This window comes from Pipistrellus kuhlii, unplaced genomic scaffold (assembly GCF_014108245.1).
Source record: "Pipistrellus kuhlii isolate mPipKuh1 unplaced genomic scaffold, mPipKuh1.p scaffold_m20_p_9, whole genome shotgun sequence".
Lineage (NCBI taxonomy): Eukaryota > Metazoa > Chordata > Mammalia > Chiroptera > Vespertilionidae > Pipistrellus > Pipistrellus kuhlii.
In genome coordinates, this window is record NW_023425595.1 from 53,974,252 (window position 1) to 53,997,557 (window position 23,306).

The 23,306-nt window shown below is 37.2% G+C and overlaps 1 protein-coding gene across 2 annotated transcripts in view; it reads right to left on the bottom strand.

Annotated features, from left to right (window-relative positions):
- PGR (progesterone receptor) overlaps positions 1 to 23,306 on the bottom strand; it is a 67,761-nt gene that overhangs the window by 26,701 nt on the left and 17,754 nt on the right. For both annotated transcript variants that reach the window (XM_036427094.2, XM_036427093.1), the window contains exons 3-4: positions 14,374 to 14,490; positions 1,150 to 1,455 (exon numbers count right to left, since the gene is read on the bottom strand). In XM_036427094.2, coding sequence (XP_036282987.1) covers positions 1,150 to 1,455; positions 14,374 to 14,490 — 423 coding nt within the window. The remainder of the gene's footprint in view (positions 1 to 1,149; positions 1,456 to 14,373; positions 14,491 to 23,306) is intronic.

The window sequence follows — 23,306 nt, forward strand, 5'->3', positions numbered from 1 at the left end:
TATTGAAGCTAATAAAAACCCAGGCATTTTGATTTTTCTGTAAAAATTACTTTATCTCGATTAGAAGTGGATTTTATTAAGTTTTCTCAACATATATATTCAACAACCAGAAATCTGTTTTTCTCTATGTTTCATGAAACCTTGAATTTTCAATAACAATTCATCTATTGCATTTCAACCTTTTCAGGTAGACCAATGACAGAGAATATATTAAGGCAGATTGGGGAGAAAATATATTTTTAAAAGGTTATTGAATTTAGTTGGAGACTAAAATAACATAATATGTTTAATTCTTAATCAGGTATTAGAAAAATAAATTAGTCTAAAGGAGTAGAAGGATATTATTGGTGTAAAGGGAATGTAATTGAAAAAGAGTTTTATTTCTAAGTACAGTATTAACACCTCCACAAAGCAATTGCTACCCACATATTCTCTTGGCTCTGCAGTCTAAGATTTAGCCAAGGGAGCACTGTGTCCTTGTAATTCTTTCAACCTCTCAGCTCCTGTAAAGTGGTGCTATGGGAGCAAAAATAGCTTACATAACTGAAATCCTTTCGTGATGACATGATTTAAATTCAGATCGTCACCTCCTTGGTTTGGTATAAATCAGAAAAAATAGTGACTGGAGATTCATGTCTCTGTGAAAATTATTTATTTATTGTATGTTTAGAAGTTTTGTTTCTCAGTTGCCTATAGATACCCTGCTGTACTCTGAATACTATTTTTGATGTGTTATATAATAGACTCTTCTAGTTCTATTTTCAACCAACTGAGCTTGATCAAAACAGGGTTGAGAATGAACTAGACATAGTAATAAAAGAAGATGGTCAATGTGTCTTTCTTTGAACTACTATCATGTCTATGTTGAACATAAATGTATGCTGCTTTTTAACTGCTTGATATATGTAATTCTTGACTTATAAATAAGAATCAGAGTGTAAGCTACATATCTTGTTTCTCCAATGGCACACAGTAAGGTCCTATAATCTAGGATCCTAACTACAATACTTGGAGCTGCTGAAACACATACTATAAGTTGCTTTTTACATTCTAGGTAATTTACTGCACAGACTTTTATTTAACAATTGACTAGTATAACACACATAGCAACATTTGTGTTACTTTCTACTATTTGCAAATGATTTTTACCTGGCAGTGCTTTAGACCACTTGACCACTGAAAGAAGCTGTCTCTCGCCTAGTTGGTTAAGACTCGTCAGCAAAGCACTGGAGGTATCAGGTTTGGAGCTGTCATGTCCTGCATAGACCATGTCTGGTTCAATGTTCAGTAGCACGTTGATCAGCGAGGGGACCAACTGTAAGTCTTGACTTGGCGAAAAACTGATCCTCTGGCTTAGGGTTTGGCTTTCATTTGGAATGGCCACTGTCTGTGGGAGCGCGACCGCATCTAGTGCCCTCATCACTCTGACTTTATTGAACTTTTTAAACTTTCGACCTACAGAGGAGGGAAAAAAAAGTTAATGTAAATAACATGTCAATTGTATCTTCCAGCAGAGTATTATTTTTCTTAAGTCTTAGAATCGTAACATTATAGGTTTTAGCACCACTCTAACAAAATAAAATGGAATAATCCACCAACAGTCCTTGAGGGCTTTCTCACTTCCTTTGCCAACACCTCGGCAATAAATCAAAAAACAGGTATTAGCAAAATTAAAAATGAAACTGCCATGTTCCCTGCAGTTCCACTTCTGGATATATTTATTGGGGAAAATCCAATACACTAATTTGCAAAGATGCATGTGTCCATATGTTCAATGCAGCATTATTTACAACTAGAGGCCCAGTGCATAAGTTTCATATACAGGGGTGTGTGTGAGTATGTGTGTGTGTGTGGTGTGGTGTCCCTCAGCCCAGCCTGCACCCTCTCCAATCTGGGATCCTCAAGTCATGTCCGACTGCCCGTTTAGGCCTGATCCGGTGGGATCGAGCCTAAACGGGCAGTCAATCATCCCTGTCACAATCCAGGACTGCTGGCCTCCAACTGCTCGCCTGCCTGCCAAATATATTTTTAGAAAGATAAAAGCAAAAATCAGATGAATACAAGTTGGAGGAAGAATGCTTATAGGAAATGGACTTAAGCAATCCTTTTCACTGTGTTTCAAAGATAAAGTGGCATCTAAGTTTCGAGAAAGCAAAGAGAAACACAAAGTCAAATGAAAGTTGAAATAAATTTTAAAATGTAAGAAAAAATGAGAAATGGTAGAGAAAAAAATAAATAGAGCCATTATAGGTTAAAAAACCTTATTTGAAGAGGAAAAAAAGATAACTACAAGTGTAAAAAAAATGAACCAGTTATGTGAAGTTCATATTGACAACAAAAAACAAAAAACCACCCAAGGGAGTATAAAAGAATTAAAATGAAAATGAGTAGAGAAAAGAAGGCAGGTATGGAAGACAGAGAGGTTATTACTGGGGGTGAAAATGGGAAGAAAACATGAAATAAAAAAATCTTTGATGGTAATATTAAGGATTACTCTGGTTCAAGAAAAGTTAGTAGATTAATATACAGCTAAATCTTGAGGAAGTTACTTAATTTTGAGGATTAAGAAACACATATTGAGGCAGAAAAAGCATGTCATAAACAAAGAAAAAAACAAAATCTCAGTTTCTCTCCAGTTAGGTTATATGCCTAAAGACAATGCTGCTGCATATGGATTTGTGGGACAGGGGCTCATGCCACACATTTTCCACATTTTAACAGAGTTCTAATGAATATTTGGGAGACCAAGAGACAGTATACACAGTAAAAATCTTACTCTCTTCACCTTTTCCTCCTCCTCACTTTTCCTACCTCCCATCCTAAGCAACACATATTCTCCTTTTTGCCTTTGGTAGATCAAATTAACAACTTCAGCATGTTCTTGGGGTCATAGCTTCTATCCCAAACAGTTTACCAAAGCACTTCTAGAAATAAAAACAAGTAAGACATTTCCCTCTAAGAGAAACAAAACATCAATTGAGTCATAGTTTCAATTATTTGGAAAATTTTCTACTATGTGAAAATACACACATTTTCTTTCATATTATGTTCCCATGCGAAACATTGTTTGAAAATATAAATATATACAATAACAATATTCAACAACTAAATATATACAATAACAATGTTCAACAATATTCAGTTAGTTGATTTAATTTAACATATAAAATGGTTATTTAAATTAATTGCAATTCTAAAATATATGCATTTACTTTGCATTGGTTCCTACAAATAATGAAAAAAATTTAGAAGATACAAGAATATGTTGTGCATTAAAGTTAAACCTTTATTTTTCCAATGATACTGTTTGCATAAATGATAGCAAGACATAAAAAATATTTTAAGTCACCACTTACTAAACTATAGGACCGCACTGTGCTATATACTTTAGATGTATTATTCCTTTTATCCTTATACTAGTAATAGCTTTCATTATATTGTCTTAATAGAAAATAAAGTAGAGATGTATAAAGGTTAAGATGTGTGTGTGAAGTCCTATGGCTATTAGTGGGAAAATTGAAATCAAATCCCCTTTGTTCTGACTTTGTACCCTTATTACTTGTTTTACAATGCTATACCATCTCCTACAGAGGTGTTTTAATCTTTTTCTAATGTATTTATAAGATTCAATTTAAAAACAAAAACAAAAACACATGTTTTTATTGATTTTAAACAGAGAGGGAGGGAGAGGGAGAGAAACATAATTGTGAGAAAGAACCATTGATCCATTGCTTCCCATATGTACCCCAAACAGAGATTGAACCTGCAACCTGGACTTGTGCTTTGGGAATTAAACCAAGGACCCTTCAGTTCCCTGGACAACAACCAACTGAACTGCACTGGCCAGGGCAACATTTAAATTTTTAAGGTGGAGTTAATGTATTTGATTAAAATTGACAATTTTTTTTATAAACTTCTATTGGCAATGTACAAGATTAGGTAATTTATAAATTTCCTCCTCCAGAACCCCTAAAAATTATGGGTAAAGCATAAGCAGCATCCTTTTAAATACATATCTAAGCTCCTCAAAAGGTCATCAAAATATGCAGGAATCCAAAATGAAGAACAATTCTAACCCCTGACAAAGGGACATGAGTAGGTATCAAGTCTGTTTTATCCTTGGATCAATATGGAAAAAAGTCTTCTCTGATTATTTTTAATTATAGGCCTCCATCACCCATATTGGTATAGTTTGAAATTATTCTACCAGCAAGGTATGGGAAACCTAGACTTAAAGTAAATATGAGAAATGGTCCTTCACTGATGAAATCCCTAAGGTGTCTGGAAAAATAAAATAAAAATTATCTTTGGAGAAACTCCCTCAATTAGTCAGGTTTCAAAAAATTAAACTTTGCCAAACATGAGTTTATAATCCAATATTATAAAGGACGCAATGAGTGAGAAGTAGCAGAAACAATAAACTGTGTGCTGGATTTGATTCATATTGACTTGTAAAAAGTTATTAAGTATTCAGAATTATATATATACACTTTTTTTATTAAGAAAATTTTATTGAATTTTTTTTTTTTTTTTTTTTTTGAGAGGAAGGGAGAGAGATAGAGAGCTAGAAATGTCGATGAGAGAGAAACATCGACCAGCTGCCTCTTGCACACCCCCTATCGGGGATGTGCCCGCAACCAACGTATATGCCCTTGACCGGAATCGAACCTGGGACCTTTCAGTCCACAGACTTATTAAGAAAATTTTAAAACCAGTTGTTACAATCTATTGGTAGCCTGAAATTTATATAAGGGAATATTTATACCACAATCATTGGGAAACCCTATAAACAATGCCCTTTTTAAAAATTTTATTCTATACCTACCACAACACCACAATGGTACACCTAGATCCTCAATTATGGGACTTTGGAATTACTGAATACAAATATTTATAATAAGTATGTTTATAATCATTAATGATGTATGATAAAGAATTAAAAACAAGAAAGGGAATGGCTAGTAAAAAGAAATAAACAAATTTATAAAAGAACCAAGTAGGATGTCTTTTAAAAATACCATCACTAGCCAAAACCGGTTTGGCTCAGTGGATAGATCATCGGCCTGAGGACTGAATGGTCCCAGGTTTGATTCCGGTCAAGGGCATGTACATTGGCACATCCCTGGTGGGGGCTGTGCAGGAGGCAGCTGGTCGATGTTTCTATCATCATCGATGTTTCTGGCTCTCTATCCTTCTCCCTTCCTCTATGTAAAATAATCAATAAAATATTTATTTTAAAAAAAATAGCATCACTAGGGTAAACTGGAAGAAAGAACTGACAAAATTATACTGGATACAGCACAGACAGATAATATGAGTAATATTAAATAGGACAAAGAGTTATGGAAGATAAATGGGCTAACCTAATACTCTCATTAGTCTTCTGGAGGTAGAAAGAGGCAATGAGAGGGAAACAATATTTGAAGACTACCAGGATGGTTTTAATCCTCCTGGTATCTATGAAAAATATAATCTCAGATTCAGGAATCATGATTTCCAAGTAGAAATAAAACTAAATGTATAATCAGTTACATTTAGTAAAATTGGAGAACTAAGTCTAAAAACATTTTATACAAATATAAAATGTTTTATATTTGTATAAAATATAAATTAAAAATTTGTATAAAATATAAATTAAATTAAAAAAACCAAACCAGCTGTTAGAACTACAGGAGAGTTCTATTCTAAAACAAAACAAAACAAAATAAAACAAAACAAAACAAAACAAAAAAAAACCAAAAAAAGAAAAAGAATATAGGCCAGAAGATAGATATGGAGAAAAAAAAGTCTATCTGAAAATTTATGCTCAACAAAATCATGATTGAAAAATTAGGTTGAAATAAAGGTATTTTCAGTGGGAAAAAAGTGAGTTTATCATTAAAAAAATATCCATAAGGGAACTTATAAAACAATTTATTTTTTAAAAAAGGAAATGAAATAAAGGGTTGAGATGAAAAAAATTGAGCAAACAAATAGGTAAACATGTAGATGAAGCTATTAGACAGAATAAAAGAATAATGATTACTAATTCTGGATCGTGTTCTGAAATGTTTGCCATGGTCTTTCTGCTGTTTATTTTTACTTCTGGAAAAATGTGTTTATGTTGGATGACATAAGGTGTTCATGTGACCTGTTGTGCAGAAGCAAAGAGACAATATTATGTTAGATATTAAAATGTAAGTTTTATGGCAGCCAGAAGGCTTTCTGGGAATCAGATGAGGAAACAGCGGGCAGAGATCAGCAGGTAATTAAGGAATGGGGCAAATCTTTTGACATGAGGGTCATAATAAGAATCACTGCAGTTCGGGAAGATAATTACAGGCAATTATCCCAACATTAGCTGTCAGAAACTGTGTCCAGTTACTGTTTTACTTTGATTTAGCAAAAGGAAGATGTTGCTGGGGTCAGTCCATTTGGAACCTTGCTCTGACAGACCCAGAGCAGTAGCTTTAAGCAACAACGAATGACTATTCTAAAGATTATCCCTATTCCAGTTGTGTGGGATGGCAGTTAGGGTGGACAATCAGACAGTGACCAGAAGACAATATTTGTCTGGCTGGAGGCTTCAATGCAGTGAACTGAGGTGGGGGGAGGGGGTGGAGAGTGTGAGGAGTACTGTCTCTGAGGGTGGGGGTGCTGATTCAAAGGAGGGATTGGGTAGAAAAGGAGATGCTCATGAGAGGAGGACTGTGAGAAGTGTAAAGAGGTAGGTGGCAGGCAACACTCACAGCAATTCCCACATTAAAGAGAGAGCAGATAGTTTCTGTTTTTATAATAATTAAAGGCAGAGGCTAAGCTTGTACTCCCCCAAAAAGTACTGTTGAGTGTCCCAAATTCAAGTTTTTGAATCCTTCAGAAAAGAAATTGAAGCTTTATTCGCTTCAAATAAAAGAGAAAGAAATACATAAAACTTTACTATATAACCATACTCTGCAGTCCAAAAAGTTATTCTCTTTGCTAAGAGCATTGGGGCTGAATCTAGATGTAGGAGGAGGAAGGAGGGAAACTGGATTTCTAACATAACCTTTTACAATTGGAGGATAACGCTCTCTATCAAAATAAAATAAACAACCCTATAAAAATAGTCTCTGGCTTTAAAAAAAAATGTCAGCAAACATAACTATGCACTTAATCATTCCTTTATATAGAAAGCTACTTAATTTTGAAAGAGCTAGCTACCTTTATAATAGTTAGGCATTTCTACTACAAATGCAAAACATAGAGCTGCATTCATTAAACAAAATGTGAGTCATTACACAAAAAAATGTTTTTAAAGGAAAGAAGTTAGAAGCGAGGTATCTAAACTAGAAGATATATTGTCATCTTTCAGGGTGTAACTGTCTTTCCTGCTCAAGTATTATACAGCCATAAAGAAAATGCAAAAGTTCACTGTGACCTGGTGAAGGTAAGGGAAGTGATTCATTAAAAACAAGAATCATATGCAACTAAGAGACCAAACAACTCAAACATAATTCTTATAATAAGAACTTAGCTGTTAAAGTCCATGAAGAGCAAACTGCAAAATCTACTTTATGACAAAACAAAAACAAAAAAAAACAATGATATTTTGACCTCTGATATTCTACCATAGTTTTTTTATTATTAAATCTTTAAAATGATTTTTAGTGTTTTCCCTTCTTTCATCTTTTGCTATTCAAATGATTTCTATATCTGAAATGAGAAATCTCAAAAAGGAGTGATAAACAGGAAGGGAGGAGAAGGGAGGGATGGGGGGAGGGAATAGGATGTGGGCTCCATTTTCAGTAGTAAGCAATTATTATTTCAGAGAAACTCTTCTAATTATGGGAGAGCCCAACCATGAGAAACCCTGATGATCATTTCCAGAAAGGCTTTCATTCTCAGTAGACCACAAATATACCCCCACACACCCCACTCCAAAAATTTAGTACAGGACAAGCAACCAGAATCTAATCCTATGAACGGACTACCTTCTTCCTGGTTTACAAGAACGGGGTCCCCCAGACCAGTCTTTTGCCACTGACTCTCCCAGGCAGAACAATAGCAGGACCATGGCATAGCAGAGTGTTTTGATCAGCTTCTTTGTAATAAACCTCTGTGAACATCTACTTATGAAATAAATGCACCATATTTATATTTCTCAGTGTATGATGCTGACCACAAGATGACACTAGAATTGAATCCATTTCTTTTTTATATAAGCCTGAAATAGAGTAAGGGCTTTTATTATTATTTTTTTATCCCAGAACTATCCCTCAAAAGATATTACATTATATACTAGTCCTTATGAGCTATCTATATTTTGAATGCCCTAAATTATTTTCAATGACAATGTGTTGTTTGGAGAAGACAAGTTAACCTGAAATAAGTTCAATCAGTGGTAGTTTGTCAAGTTTGTACAGATTGTCTGATGTGGGGGGAAAAAGAGGCAAAGAAATTTGTTATACATCCAATCCTAGGTAAGAACTTGTGTTTTTATGTGTTAGATGCTATTGTGAATAATCCTTTTAAGCATTACTTTATTTTTTTTTCTTTATTGATTAAGGTATTACATATGTGTCCTTATCCCCTCATTATCCCCCCCTCTCCCCCACACTCCCTTAATCATGCCCTCACCCCCCTGGTGGCTATGCCCATTGGTTAGGCTAATATGTAGTATACAAATCCTTTGCATGTATACAAGTCCTTTGGTTGATCTCTCCCCCTTATCCCTCCCCTCCCCTACCTTTTCTCTGAGGTTTGACTATCTGATTGATGTTTCTCTGTCTCTGGATTTAAGCATTACTTTAAAAGAATAATTCAGAGAGAGAATTTTAAAGAAATATAACTTAGGGAGCATTATTGAACCAGCTTTCAAGATGTATAAATTTATGTTATTTCAGATAGTGTGGTAGTGTTGTAGGGGTATACAACGGAGGAGAAGAAAACCACAACCTCATTACACAACCCATACTCTGTTCTCCAAAATGTTACAGAAAATAGAGAAACTATGAAGGGAAGCAAACAATATGGAAATTTGACATATAGCAGAGGTGGCACTACAAATTCCAGTGTAATTTGTAATTAATATAATGTTAGAGAAATATTATAGTGACTATTTATACTTTTAGTAAAAAAAGTTAAAAGAAATTAAGCATCACAACATGTAATATAATTTGATAGTAGTGACTATGCCTCATTTACTTGTAAACAGAATTATGTTGGAGACAGAGACTGAACATTTTACTTACATAGGAGTGCACTATAAAGATTTTAAGACCATTGTGTCAATAAATGTATTGTGGCAACTAGTTATTCATATGTAAAATAAAATAAAGTTATATTCCTGCCTCAAAAACAACAACACTTGTAGACAGGTTAAGGACATTGATGTGAAAAATTTAAGCCTTTAGATGATTTTTTATAGATTATCTGTATGACATCAGGGTAGAAAAGGATATAAAGGGATACTATTGACATGTGTGATTATATGAAAATTAGAAAAAGACATCATAAGCAAGGTAAAAAGTGAAGACAGAGACTATCTGTAACTGACAAAGAATCAGTATGGAGTATATAGTAAGTTGTATGAATCACAAGAAAAAGGACAATCCAGTTGAAAATAGCTAATGAATAAATAAATAAATAAACAAACAAACAAATAATTAATAGAAGAAGAAATATAAATGGCCAATAAATAAATGAAGCAATGTTTGCCCTCACCACTCACTCATCAAGGACATACAAATTAAACTATAATTAGATACCAAATTTATGACCGTTAAATTAGAAAGAGTTAAAAGTGTGAAAATACCAAGCACAGGTGAGGATGCATGGTAACAAAAAATCCATACAGTGGAGGAAACACACACTTTGGAGAGTGACTTGTTGGTTGGGAAACATTTAGTGAGGTTGAAAATACATAATATCTTAATAGACCAGAAATTCCCTTTTTAGATACACGACCTTGAAAACTTCTCAAGCACATGCTCAAAGATTTGCAGCACATTATTTAATTATGAAAAATTAAAAATAGCCATTAAGAAAGAAAAGCACTGTGGAATATTCATGAAATTTATCACACAGAAGTTAAAAATGAAACACTAGTTATCCTATCTAATAAAAGACTAATATGCAAATTGACCATCACTCCAAGACACAAGATGGCTGCCCCCATGTGGACACAAGATGGCCACCACAAGATGGCCTTCAGGGAAGGGCAGTTGGAGGAGACCAGACCAGCAAGGGAGGGCAGTTGGAGACAATCAGGCAAGCAGGAAGGGCAGGTAGGGGTGACTGAGCTGGCAGAGGAGGGCAGTTGGAGGAAGACCAGGTCAGCAGGGGAGGACAGCTGGGGGAATCAGGACTGCAGGGGAGGGCAGTTGGGGGGAACCAGGAATGCAGGAGAGAGGACAGTCAGGGGCAACCAGACTGGCAGGGAAAGGCAGTTAGGGGTGACCAGACCAGCCATGGAGCAGTTAGGCATGGATCAGACTGGCAGGGGAGTGGTTAAAAGGTGATCAGGCTGGCAGGCAGAAGCGGTTAGGGGCAATCAGGCAGAGGCAGACAAACAATTGGGAGCCAGCAGTCCTGCACCAGGATCGGGCCTAAACGGGCAGTCAGACATCCCTCAAGGGATCCCAGATTGGAAAGGGTGCAGGCTGGGCTAGGGGACACCCCCCCCACCACGCACGAATTTTGTGTACCGAGCTTCTAGTATGTAAACATATGCGAACAAAACCAAAACACAATGTGTGAGAAAAGCAAATTGAAAAGGTATAAAACAATACCATTTATATAACTATCCTATATGATTAAGAACTAATATGCTAATTAGACTGAACAACAGAAAGACCACCCAGAGCAGGTGTCTTCAAACTATGGCCCGCGGGCCACATGCGGCCTGCAGAGGAGTCTGATCCAGCCCGCCAGGTTTTTTGGGCAGTGAGCGCAGCCGAGGTGTTACAGTAGGAATTAGTAGTTCATATAGTCCGGCCCTCCAGCTCTCTGAGGGACCGTGATCTGGCCCCCACTTTAAAAAGTTTGAGGACGCCTGGTCCAGAGGAAGCGGGGACTATGAGGGCCAAGCCCCTTGCACAAAATTCATGCATCGAGCCTCTAGTTAAAAATAACACCATATTACCTAAAGATTCATACATATGAATTACAAGTATGAAGATATCAAAAATAATTTAGTAAAGTGACTTGTGAGGAAAAAATGAATCTAATGGGTTCAGAAAAGAACATATCAGGAGCTTCAAAATATCTGTAATATCTTATTCTTTATAAAATATAATAACAAATTTAAAAAATATAAAACATAATCTGATGTTAAAAATTGAGTGACAGAGACATCAGTGTTTATTTTAAAAAATATTTGTAGTGGGCTTAATATATTTTCTAATTAATAATGCAGAAAATTGTTATATTATGGGGAATCAAAAATAGTACCTATTATAGGGCAAATAATAAAACTTTTACATTATGTGAATGGATATTTTTGGCTTATTGAGATTTATATTAACTCAAAAAGTGCTACATATTGAACATCTTAGACAAAATTATGAGCTCTAAAGAATGATTAGCAGCTCTGCTGAAGCAAGGACCCTGCTGCCAACAGATTGTAAAATTAGTTTGAATGAAATGTGAAAGTAGAAACACAAGACTTCTAAATCAAGAGATCTTTATACTTGTATCTAATGAAAATAACATGTTAATATGTTAAATACTGTATAAATAGACATTTGACCATTTCAGCTACACCCCCAGAAATTTAGGTATTCATTTTGGCCGGAACATATTTGCATCTTTTAATGGTCTGGGTTTGCATCTGTTATACTAATTTTAATTATTGATAGGGTTCCATCTCATCCTCAGCAGTGTCCTGGTTGGGACAAATAATTTTATGGTCTAACCCATAAAAGATGGTTCATTGACTGAAGTGAATTATGCAAAGGGGGAAATAGTCATGAGATTTCAGAACTGGGCTTCAGGATGGCAACACGGGACCTTGGGAAAGTGATGGGAAAACAACAAAACTAAGGACAGTATGACTGGACAGAGATAACCAACTGCTCATACCAGTACTTCTGACTACTTCCCACTCTGATCTCTGAGGACGGGGCTGTTGAGCTCTGAGTTAAACTCAGCCCTACAATGGAAGCCGTTCTGCCCTTATGAGGAAGAAAACTGGAGTCAACGAACACAGCTTTGCACTAACGAAGTCTTGCTGGTGATTCTGCTCTGATGTTACTTTGGTTCCTTTCATCCCAGTTCTAAGTTTTCTCTGAGGCTCTCTTCTTCTTATAACTCTATTTCTTGTGGTTTGTCTTGTTTCTGACTGGAATGGAGTCTCCCTTCTAAATGAACCCCAGTTTATCCGTGGTCATGTGTTTCATCATGTTATTTTGCTCATTTTTAATCACTTTTCCATTATAATAGTAGGATGATTAGAACAAATGGAAGCTACCTCAAGAGTGGGCACCCTTCCTCAAAGTGGAAATCACTATTTCTGACCACGTCCCCTTTCCTTCTCCAAATACTCTCTCTGTGTCCTGGAAATGATAACTGATGGATTTTATATTCAAGAATGCGCAGAAAGCCACAGTGCTGATTTGGCTGAGCTCCATCCTGAATACACTGCCAGCAGGGACCCTGGTGGAGAGGATGGAGCAGGACAAAACAAGATTCAAGGGTGGATGGCACCTGCCCACCTCCTGTAGCTCTCCTGTCTCCCGCTGGCTTTGGAAGCCACAGGGGCCTAGGCAGCCTGAGGAGCTTCAGCTGTTTGATGGTACTGTTCAAACAGCTGAGAGAGAGAGAGAGAGGGGGGGGGGGGGGAGGGGGGGGGAGAGAGAGAGAGAGAGAGAGAGAGAGGGGGGGGGGGGGAGGGGGGGGGAGAGAGAGAGAGAGAATATGAATGGATGGGAATAGGCATGAATTCCCAGTGCCTCATTCTGGGATTGGGTAGCACAGCTGGTTCTCATCACTTCCACTCAGTCAATTTGGTCAATATTCCATTTTAAGAGGCGGGATGCTGAAGTAAGTCCAGTCAGGGCAGTCCAATCCAGGCTGGCTCAAGGGCTTTCAACCTCCCCAAATAAAACCCCTGCCCCTGCAGTGACTGGAGAGATGGGAAGATTCTTTTTCTCCCCTCCCCTGCCCTCCCCTACCAGTGCTTTTTCTTCCCTCTCCTCCCCTCCCCCTCCCCTCTCTCTCTCTCTCTCTCTTTTCTCTCTCTCTCTCTCGCTCTCGCTCTCGCTCTCGCTCTCTCTCTCATACACACACACACACACACACACACACACACACACACACACACCATGCTAAGTAAGAGTTGATAAGGAGTGGAGGGAGAATGGTGCAGGCAAAAGTAACACACATGCAAGGACAGTGAACGTTCAGTGGAGTTCCCAAAGGATTGGTGGGAGAAGGGCTTAGAGCAATGGTTCTCAACCTTCCTAATGCCAGGACCCTTTAACACAGTTCCTCATGTTGTGGTGACTCCCAACCTTAAAATTATTTTTGTTGCTACTTCATAGCTATAATTTTGCTACTGTTAATGAATCGTAATGTAAATATCTGTGTTTTCCGATGGTCTTAGGCTCTACAGCAGCAGTTCTCAACCTGTGGGTCACAAGGTCCATTTGGTTTTGTGCTATACTCCAGAACTTGAAACAGTACTTGGTAAGTATAAGGGCTCAACATACAGTTATATAAAGAGAATGGGCAGGGGTTGATGGAGAGTGAGAGGGATGGAGATTAATGTTCTGGATTCACAGAATCAGCTTTTGGTCTGGAAGGGTCTTTAGTGCTCTCATTTTATAGACAAGGAGGCTGATGCCCAGAACAAGTTGGTGGCTTATTCAAGGTCATGCAGGCAATAAATGCAGTTTCAGGACTCAACACATGTCACTTAATGAAAAGTTGGTGAACATTCATAATATATATATATATATAGTTATTGATTTTTTATTGATTTTTTTCCAGAGAGTGGAAGGGAGAGGGATAGAGACATAGAATCATCCATAATGAGAGGAACATCTTCTATCCGCTGCTTCCCGCATGCCCTCCCACAGGGGATCAAGCCCTCAACCTGGGCACATGCCCTGACCAGGAATCTAACCAGTGGTTCCTGGCTTAATGCCCAACCTCTGGGCCACACCAGCCGGGCCATAACATATCATTATAAGCAATATAGAAAAATGGAGATTTATTACCTCTCATAACAGACCTTATATGCTGGGAGGAATCTATACAGATAATGAGATAGCATTGGTTGCTTCATTCAGACAACAATAATCAAGATAGAAAAAGCAAAGAAAGAACAAAGGTGAATGAGAAAATTTGAATTTTCTGACCCGCAGTTGTACAGGGTAAATATCAGTATACTGCTGATGAAAACATCAACATTACCTCCAAGGACCATGCCGGCCTGACAGCACTTCCTAAGGCGACATGCTGGGCAGTTTTTCCTGCGGATTTTATCAACGATGCAGTCATTCCTTCCAGCACACAAGTAATTATGCTGTCCTAAAATAGAAAAAGGTAAAAGTTATTTTCAATGTCCAAAGAGCAATGGGAACTTTCTGCAATGACAAATGAAAAGGAAGACAAGTACACATCAGCAAGTGCATGGCTGTCTCGGCCAGCCTCTTGCTTAGCATTGCTGAACATGGGTAATGCTCCATGCCTGCTCAGGACTTTACCTGTGCCTTCAGGAGCCTCACGGAGGTGAACACAGCTTAGAAATACATTCCATGGCTCTTTAAAAACCTTTTGTTCAAGATGTGTGTATCTTTTTAATGGTGCCATCAACAGAATGCCCTTAGACCTTTCTGGCATTTCAAGTTGCTGAGAAGCATTAGTTATATAAAACAGTCAAACTCTAGTGAACTCTCCTCCTCCCTTTTATTAATATTTTCTCTAAAATCTAAACATTCAAGGAAACAGATTCAGACAGAAAAATGAAATAAGTCTTTAAACTAACTTTGTATAAACCTATTTTTAATTCTACTAAAAAATCCTGGAGTTAGCTCACTTTTAAAGGGTCTAATGATTATGAATAGTGTGTAAAGAATGTCACTAATTGTAATGACTTGGTCACCTGGTTTATTTTGGCCAAAATTTAGAAAACAAGATGAATAGAAATAATGATAAAGGGAGAACAATTTAAAACAATAAGAAATCCTCAATGAAGGAGAGGACAAAACAAATTACAAAAAAAATATATATAGATAGATAGATAGATAGATAGGTGACCCTGGGATCATTTTATGTCGAGGAAACTATTTTAACCTCCAAAAGGTCCACAATATGAATGTAATATCCAACAAGGATGATTTTATAAATAAAAAACGTGTGTTTTGTTTAATGAGGCATGGAACAATCTAATTTAGATTGAACAAAAATGAAAAAAAAAACAACTTGTTAGCTTAGACATTTAAATATTAACTAAGTGGAAAATTTACTTCTTTGGCACTCCTATTTTCCGACAAATTCCTATAAAACAGACATGAGTATTTCAACATCATCAGCTTATTTAGACTTCTTCAATGTGAAAAATTTAATATGGGCGTTTTTGACAAAGAATAAGTGGTCTTTTCTTAAAAAGATATTCTTCCACAAAATTATGTTCACATACTACATAATACTATTTTATTCTCTTTATTAGGAATCCTGAGCTGTGCTGAGAGAGAGAGACTAAAGAGGCTGACAACTCCAGAATTACAAATTTTTAAGAGAACGGACAGACAGAAGCAGTTTTGGGTAACAGCAAGATGGTACATCTCCTCACTGAAAAGCCCAGGGGGCTTGTTATTAAAGAGCCAAGTGGCATGCGCTAACACAGGTGGTTTGAGCCACGTATTACGTGAGTGCTGAATAACTAAAGCAGTAAAGAACTTAATAGCCTCACTTACCAATGTAAGAATCATCCCTTTAGGTGATACAGGCCCACCCCTTCCAGGGTGAACTGGCAATCGGCTTGCTTTATAAGATGGCTTGTATCATGTTAAGAACAAGAATTCTTTCTCCCCTTCCTTCTTTCCTCCCTCCCTCCCTCTGGCTCTCTCTCCCTTCCTTCCTTCCTTCCTTCCTTCCTTCCTTCCTTCCTTCCTTCCTTCCTTCCTTCCTTCCTTCCTTCTTTCCTCACTCCCTCCCTCCCTCCCCCTCCCTCCCTCCCTCCCTCCCTCCTTCCTTCTTTCTTTCCTTCTTTTATCTATCTATCTATCTATCTATCTATCTATCTATCTATCTATCTATAAATCATTCATCTAAACATGTTTCTCACCAGAGGAAAGAACAGAAAATAGGAAACAAGATTTTCCATAATATATAAAGGATAAACTTAAACAGTGCTCATGGTGTAATTGTTGTTTGAAAGCATGCTGTCCTATTCTCTGCTCCTAGGCCACAAACACCCAGACAAAGAGCGTGAAATCCTGACAGCTGGAATGCTGCAGACCTGTCTCCTTCCTGCTTCTTAAATGATTTATAACAGTACCCCTTCTCCAATGCCTCGGAGAAAGAGTGCCCCTTTACCAGGACTCCCAGTCTCTGTACTTGAAACCATTCCTTCCTGCCTGCTTTCAAATCTTCGCCACCCATTTCCCCCTTTCTCTTCTAAATTATTTAGTCTCCCCTGTCCAGTGATATCCTCAAGTTTTTCATTCCAAAAATTCCATCGTCGAGAGAGAGACAGAGAAACAGTGAGAGACAGAGAAAGGAGTTCTGTCTTGTTCTAAATTCTCCCTGACTCCATCCCTCTTTTTGTCATCTAAGGTGTTGAAAAAGTCCTCTTCATTTGACTTTCTAATTAGCCAACTTCTTTACTCCTCAGCATACTGTTATTTGGTTTATAAAGTGGCCACGCTTCACTGTCCTTATAACGTGGCTTAACATCATCAAAGGTTTCTTCATTTCTAGATACTATGGATTTTTTTCTTGACATTCCATATAAATAACTTGCCACTGGCAGTTTCTCTCTCCACCTGCCCCCTTCCTTTTTGGGGGGCGGGAAGGAGAGGGCAGGACTCTTATGAATCTTCATCTGTCTTTCCAATAGTCCCTTCCTAGTTCCCTTTGCCAATCCCTCTTCCTTTGCCTCTCCTTTACATGGTGTGTTTCACTCTGTACACTATGTGCGTAGTTTCACCATCTTCTCATGGCTCTAAAGTCTCATCCTGAGCTCTGACCATCACTCTGCAGGTAGCTCAAACTCAGTGTATACAAAAAAAAAGAATACAGCAATTATCTACATTTTTTATTTAATAAATTCTATTAGAAACATTTTGCAGCCAATTAAGGAAATTCAAAACAGAAAATTATCTACAATCTCATTAGCATGTCATCATTTTCATTTTCATGTTTCCTTCTAACCTATCTGTACAGGGTACATAATATCTTTTTTTAATATTTGTTAAGTGAATGTATAGTTTCACAAAATCCCATTCATTCAACAAGTATTTATTGTTTGTCAGATATATCCCAACACTATTTTTTTCTTTTAAATAATCCCTTTTATCTTCTTGAAATGCTATTATCATTGCTGATACTGTCTACTGAAAATGCCCAGAAGTAAAGAGTACCATAGCAGCAATCAATGCTGCATCCGGACTGTCATGTCTAATATTTTCATCTAAAAGGAGCAGAGTGTATGGTAACTGGAAACATGAGCCCCTTCCCACACCCAACTCCCCCTTCACCCTGTGGAAACAGAGTGAAGGCCACCTGTAAGCAGACTGGGAGACGGCGGCAGCAACGGGGCCTAAGAAAGGTCAAAGAGGAGCTGCTTCTGGAGGTGAACCTGGGTTGTACATGGCCAGTGTTTTGATAGAACACAGCTTGCTCATGGGCGGTCTGCCTCCCCCCCACCTCCCCACCCCCGCTGGCCCTGTTTTACTGTTTTCTGTATTCTATAAAACCTTGTCTTGGGAAAGTCTGGCTGGCGGCAAAACAATAGCGCTGGCCAGCGGCCCTAATGTCGCCCATCCGCAGGCCAGATGAGACTTAGCCAGACAACCTCATTGAGAGCAGCCAGTGCGGCATTAAACTTCACTGGTCCTGGTCGGCCACCACCAGCTGGCACCTAAGTCCTGATCACGAGGTTTTCAGCACTTTGCATAACACAGGGTTTCTTGGGGACATGGCTGGCACTGGAAATGGACAAGTTGAGCTTGGGTTACTTTGTTGTGATATAATTTGGAGTTATTGAGAGCTAATAAAATTGTCTGAGACACACTGACCGAAGATAAGACCATTTGAACATTAAAAATAATTTAGTTTAAATGATTAAAATGCATTGAGTATATAAAAAGCCATGAGTACATATAATATGTAAGAAAAGAAAAAAAGGAAAGAAAGAAACAAAATGAATTCACTAGAAACTACTGAAGGCTGCTAAGGCACAAACTCATTACTTCAAAAACTGATAAATAAAGGGAGATAATTAAACATCTAATAAGCCTTCCAGCAAAAAATATATTTTAAGATTACTAAATTACTTTTGGAAGGGAGAAAGAACTATTAAAAGAAGATTTATAGCCAATAAAATTAGAAAGAATAACAGCAGAAAATCATCCTTTTGCAATCCTCCACTAATGAAATGACCTCCACTTGTCAAACCTGAAAAGACAATTAAAGCACTCCTCCATTTTCCAAACAGACATCTGTGTGACACATTTTCTTCATATGCTTCAACCAAAACAAAATATTGCAAAAGATGAATGTAGACGAAGGTATGAGAACCAGCTGCATTCTGTTACGGCAGACATTAAATGACCTATAAACATGTAAAACATGTCACCATCTAATAAGTTTGCTTGTCTTAAATGAGTTAATAAAAGATTTCAAAAATTTTGTTTTTATCTCTCATATGATAAATATTGATCTATAGTAATCCAAATAACAACTCATTAGGATCCCAATAATTTTTAAACATATAAAGGGTACATGAAACCAGATGTTTTAGAACTATTAGCCTGTGTAAGATTCTTATCAAAATGTTTAAAGTCAGACATCCAGATTGTGGGTAATTTCTACATAACTGGCCTAGACTCTTCATAAAAATGTCAATATCAAAAGACAAAAAATGGTAAGAGATCTTGTTAGATTAAAGAAAACTAAAGACCAAATGAAATACGTAGTTCTTAATTGGCTCCAGCATGAAAAAATAACTTATACAATATATTTTGGGAACAAGTGGTTAAATTTGAGTTCTGGCTATAATAGATAAAATTATTGTATCAATGTTGAATTTGGGGGTATGATGATATATTGTGATTATATTATGGAATGTTCTTGACTTTAGAAGATACATTTTGAAATCTTGAGAGGTGAAATTTGATGTCTACAATTTTCACAGTTAAATATAGATACTCATCTTACTATTTGTTCAATTTTTGTGTATGTTTTTTAGAAGCCAAAGTATTCTAAAGACAGAATAACATAAAGGTTTGGACCAATATCAGTCAAATTCTAGTTCCATCACTAACTCAACCTTGAGAAAATTATCTAAGTCTTAGTTTATTCACTTATAAAATGGGAATAAAGATAAAAATTATAGTATAATTAAATGAGTCTAAATTAGATAAAATATTCAGCACACTGAATATTGTAAAAACAATAAATCATAGCTTGAAATTGCCATCAATTTGCCCGTTTTCTTTCATTGTATGGTAACTCCTTAAATCTGAACTCTACATAACTGATTTTATGTTCTACTCTTTATGGTTTCCCATATAGATTTTAACTCTGCTACTGCATTTTTTTTAATCTTATTTTAGTATTTTCTCATCTCACCCTTCTACATTTTTATCTCATCTAGCTGTTTCCTATGGTACTCATTCTTGTTTCTCAGACAATGTCATCTTTTGTTTTCATACCTCAAAGTAGATTATCACCTAAAGTTTTCTTTTGTTTCTTTTAGAAAATCAAATTTAAGTATAATTTTCCCTAAAATCACATCTACATATTACAGACAGAGTTGTTAAATCAAACAACTGTACAATATCTAGGGGGGACTATCTCTGTTAAATGAGAGACTGGCAGTGTGGTATGTTTCCAGACATTCACCAAAGCCGGAACTTACAATGAGCTGAGTGGGTGTGGAGTGTCAGAAATGGAATGAGAAAAATGGAATGAGAGAGGAAAGAGCCGATTTTCAAGACCATGAGAGGTGTCCTGGATTGTCTGAGAGATCTAGTAAGGTTAGAGCTGACGAAGCCAGGGAGAATACCAGTGGAAAGGAAGTTCAGAGAGGAACAGAGCTCAGATCCTGAAAGGGGTTTGGAGACCACTGTGAACACTTTGATTTTTCTCTGAAAATAACCCAGTGCCATTGCAGAGTTTTCAGCAGAGAAGTGAGATGATCTGGCGTATACTTTAACACATCCCTTTGTCCTAATAGGACAGAGGTGGAAATGAGACCCGTTAGGAGGCTGTTGCAGTAAATCCAAAGAAGAATAATTGTGTTTTGAATCAGAGTGGTCAGCAGAGGTGGTGATAAGAGGTCGGATTCTGGATATATTCCAAAAGAGGAACCAGGCAGTTTGTAGAATCATACCATGTGACATTCCAATATTTAATTCTTCTTATAAGTCCTCCTCAAAGTTACTATTCAAAATTGTTTCCTCTTCTTTTTTCCTTTCATCTCTGTTGAATTAAACTTCTTTTTGACTGGGGAGCAGTTTCTCGTCTGTCCTTCCTAAAGCCAGTCCAACTGCTGTCTTTATAGACAAAACAATGCTCTGGAGATCTCTTCTGAACTCTCTCCTAATTAGTTACATATCTTTTAAGTTGTAAAACACCAAATTGCATGCAGCATCTAACTAGTTACACCTGTACTTTCAATTATATATTTAGCTAACGAGTAGGCATTTAAGGGAGATAAGGGACTGCATATAAAAATTAAAAAAAACCACATCACTATTTGACCTTAAGAAAATTTCACATTTTATCAAGTAAGGAGGCATGTAAGACATCTGTATGAAACACGGAAACATTACAAAAGTATATCAATAACACTATTTAAATCACTGTGCTACTCTGAAGCAAGGTGATTATGACGTTTTACACATATGTACATGTTCTCCCCTCATATTCACGCAATTTATTTTTTCTTTTTAGTAAAGCAATCTGCCCTTAAGTCGAGAGGAGGGGACTGGACTCAGTGCATGTGGGAGAAGGCTGGCCTTGAAGAGGAGCCCGGATCTCTAGACACAGGAGGAAAAGTCAAGGATGGGTCATCTGCCACATGAGAACATGTGGTGGTAGCAGTGTCATGAAGTTTTCTCAGAAAATTAGGGAGGAAAACGATCAGCTGGAAGTGGGGGTGGGTGAGTACCGGAAGGCTGAGAAGGAGGAGAAGATGGGAGATTGTCACCCAGAAGCCATGGACAATGACTGAGGGGCCTGTCTGTGGCACAGATTACTTAGTCACCGTAATTGTTTTTCAGTTCCACCTTTCCCCTCAAAATTCAGCTATTTCCAACCCTCCCTGATAAAAATCAGCTTTTATTACAAAGAAATAGAACAAAGAGACACTGGATAATAAATAAGGTGCTCTGTAATAAATACGAGAGAACCTTTGTACAAGGATTTTTACTTAGAACCCTCAAAAAAGGCTTCAAAACTCTTCTCCTTAGGTTAAGTGAAATTTGTGAACGACTAAATTGAGGACCACGAGACCTTACACATTGCTGAAAAAAATTTAGAGGTTTGCCTTCAGGTTTTAAGTACCACTTTTTAAAAAGTGTTTACAATAATGGTTTCATATAATTATTAGCCAATATTTTTAGCAAAACATATTCTTAGAGCAAGGCTTATCTTTGAGGATAATGAATATAAATTCATATTTCAAAATGACCCTGATAATTTCTAATTTTTTTCCATTTCCTGATGATCTGATTACCTTGTTTAGAGCGCTACATCTGGCTAATGAGTAACTATTAGTAGAGAAAGGAGATATATCCACTCTTCTATTTTTCTTGTTTACTATGCTTAATTTAATTGATATTATCTTCCACCTGAGGTAATTTTCGGGTCCAGATAATCTGCAGTGCTTGGCCCTATGTAAGGGAGGCCTTTCCAAACAGCAGTGCCTCTGCTATGGAACCTGGCCACTGTCATTCGGAGGCCTTGCACTCCATAAGCAATACATGCTCTGATGCACTGGGAAACTGTTCTAGGACAGATATCATTGACATCAATGATTCCTTCCTTACTTTTGAATAAACATAAATGTAAACATCACCTTCTTCATGTCCCTAAAGCAACAATAACATAAACTGCATGTAAAGAGAAAATTCACTTAAGGCCCTAACCGTTTGGCTCAGTGGATAGAGCATCGGCCTGCTAACTGAAAGGTCCTAGGTTCGATCCTGGTCAAGGGCATGTACCTTGGTTGTGGCACATTCCCAGTAGGAAGTGTGCAAGAGGCAGCTGATCGATGTTTCTCTCTCATCAACGTTTCTAACTCTCTTTCTCTCTCTCTCTTCCTCTGGTTTATGTTATAGTTGTACAGAGAGGTTCAGTTCTGTGAAAAATCAATAAATATATTTTAAAGAAGAAGAAGAAGAAGAAGAAGAAGAAGAAGAAGAAGAAGAAGAGGAGGAGGAGGAGGAGGAGGAGGAGGAGGAGGAGGAGGAGGAGGAGGAGGAGGAGGAGGAAGAAGAACCCTAGCCCAGGGCTTATTAAACAAACAAACAAACAACAACAAAGAAAATTCACTTAAGGTTTGGGAGTAGCTGGAGGTAATGAAAACATAGGCAGTAACGCTGCTGTCAGACGTTACCATTCCTAGAGATTTACCCTTCAGTCCCTGCAATAGGGGATTGCTCACAGGCATGTATTTCCCCTGGAGCCTTTGCCCCTTACTTTGTTGTTAGACTGTCTATGTCCAACTCTGCTTCAGCTGACAACCCTCTGGTTTATGTTATAGTTGTACAGAGAGGTTCAGTTCTGCACACACACACACAACCCTTAGTGAGCTCTGGACTGACTGTGAATAAAGAAACATCCACTGAAATGCTCTGCTTAACAAAAGACCAGCCATTGTGGTCTCCACTGTTAACAACACAAACACTGCCACAGACTGACGTTATAAGGGTTTTAAACATTTAATACTTTTAATCTAATATTTATACAAGATTCATATTCCCCCTCCACCCTCCAGTAAATAAACACTAGAGTTGACTGCTACCTAGTCTATGTGTCCAATATATATTTCATTCCTTATATGAATGTTAATAGACTGTATTTTAATATTGTGCTTACATTTCTTTCTCTTTAAGTTATTCTTTAGACTTATTCACGACTTATTAATTTCTGAGCCCTAATATTTAACACAA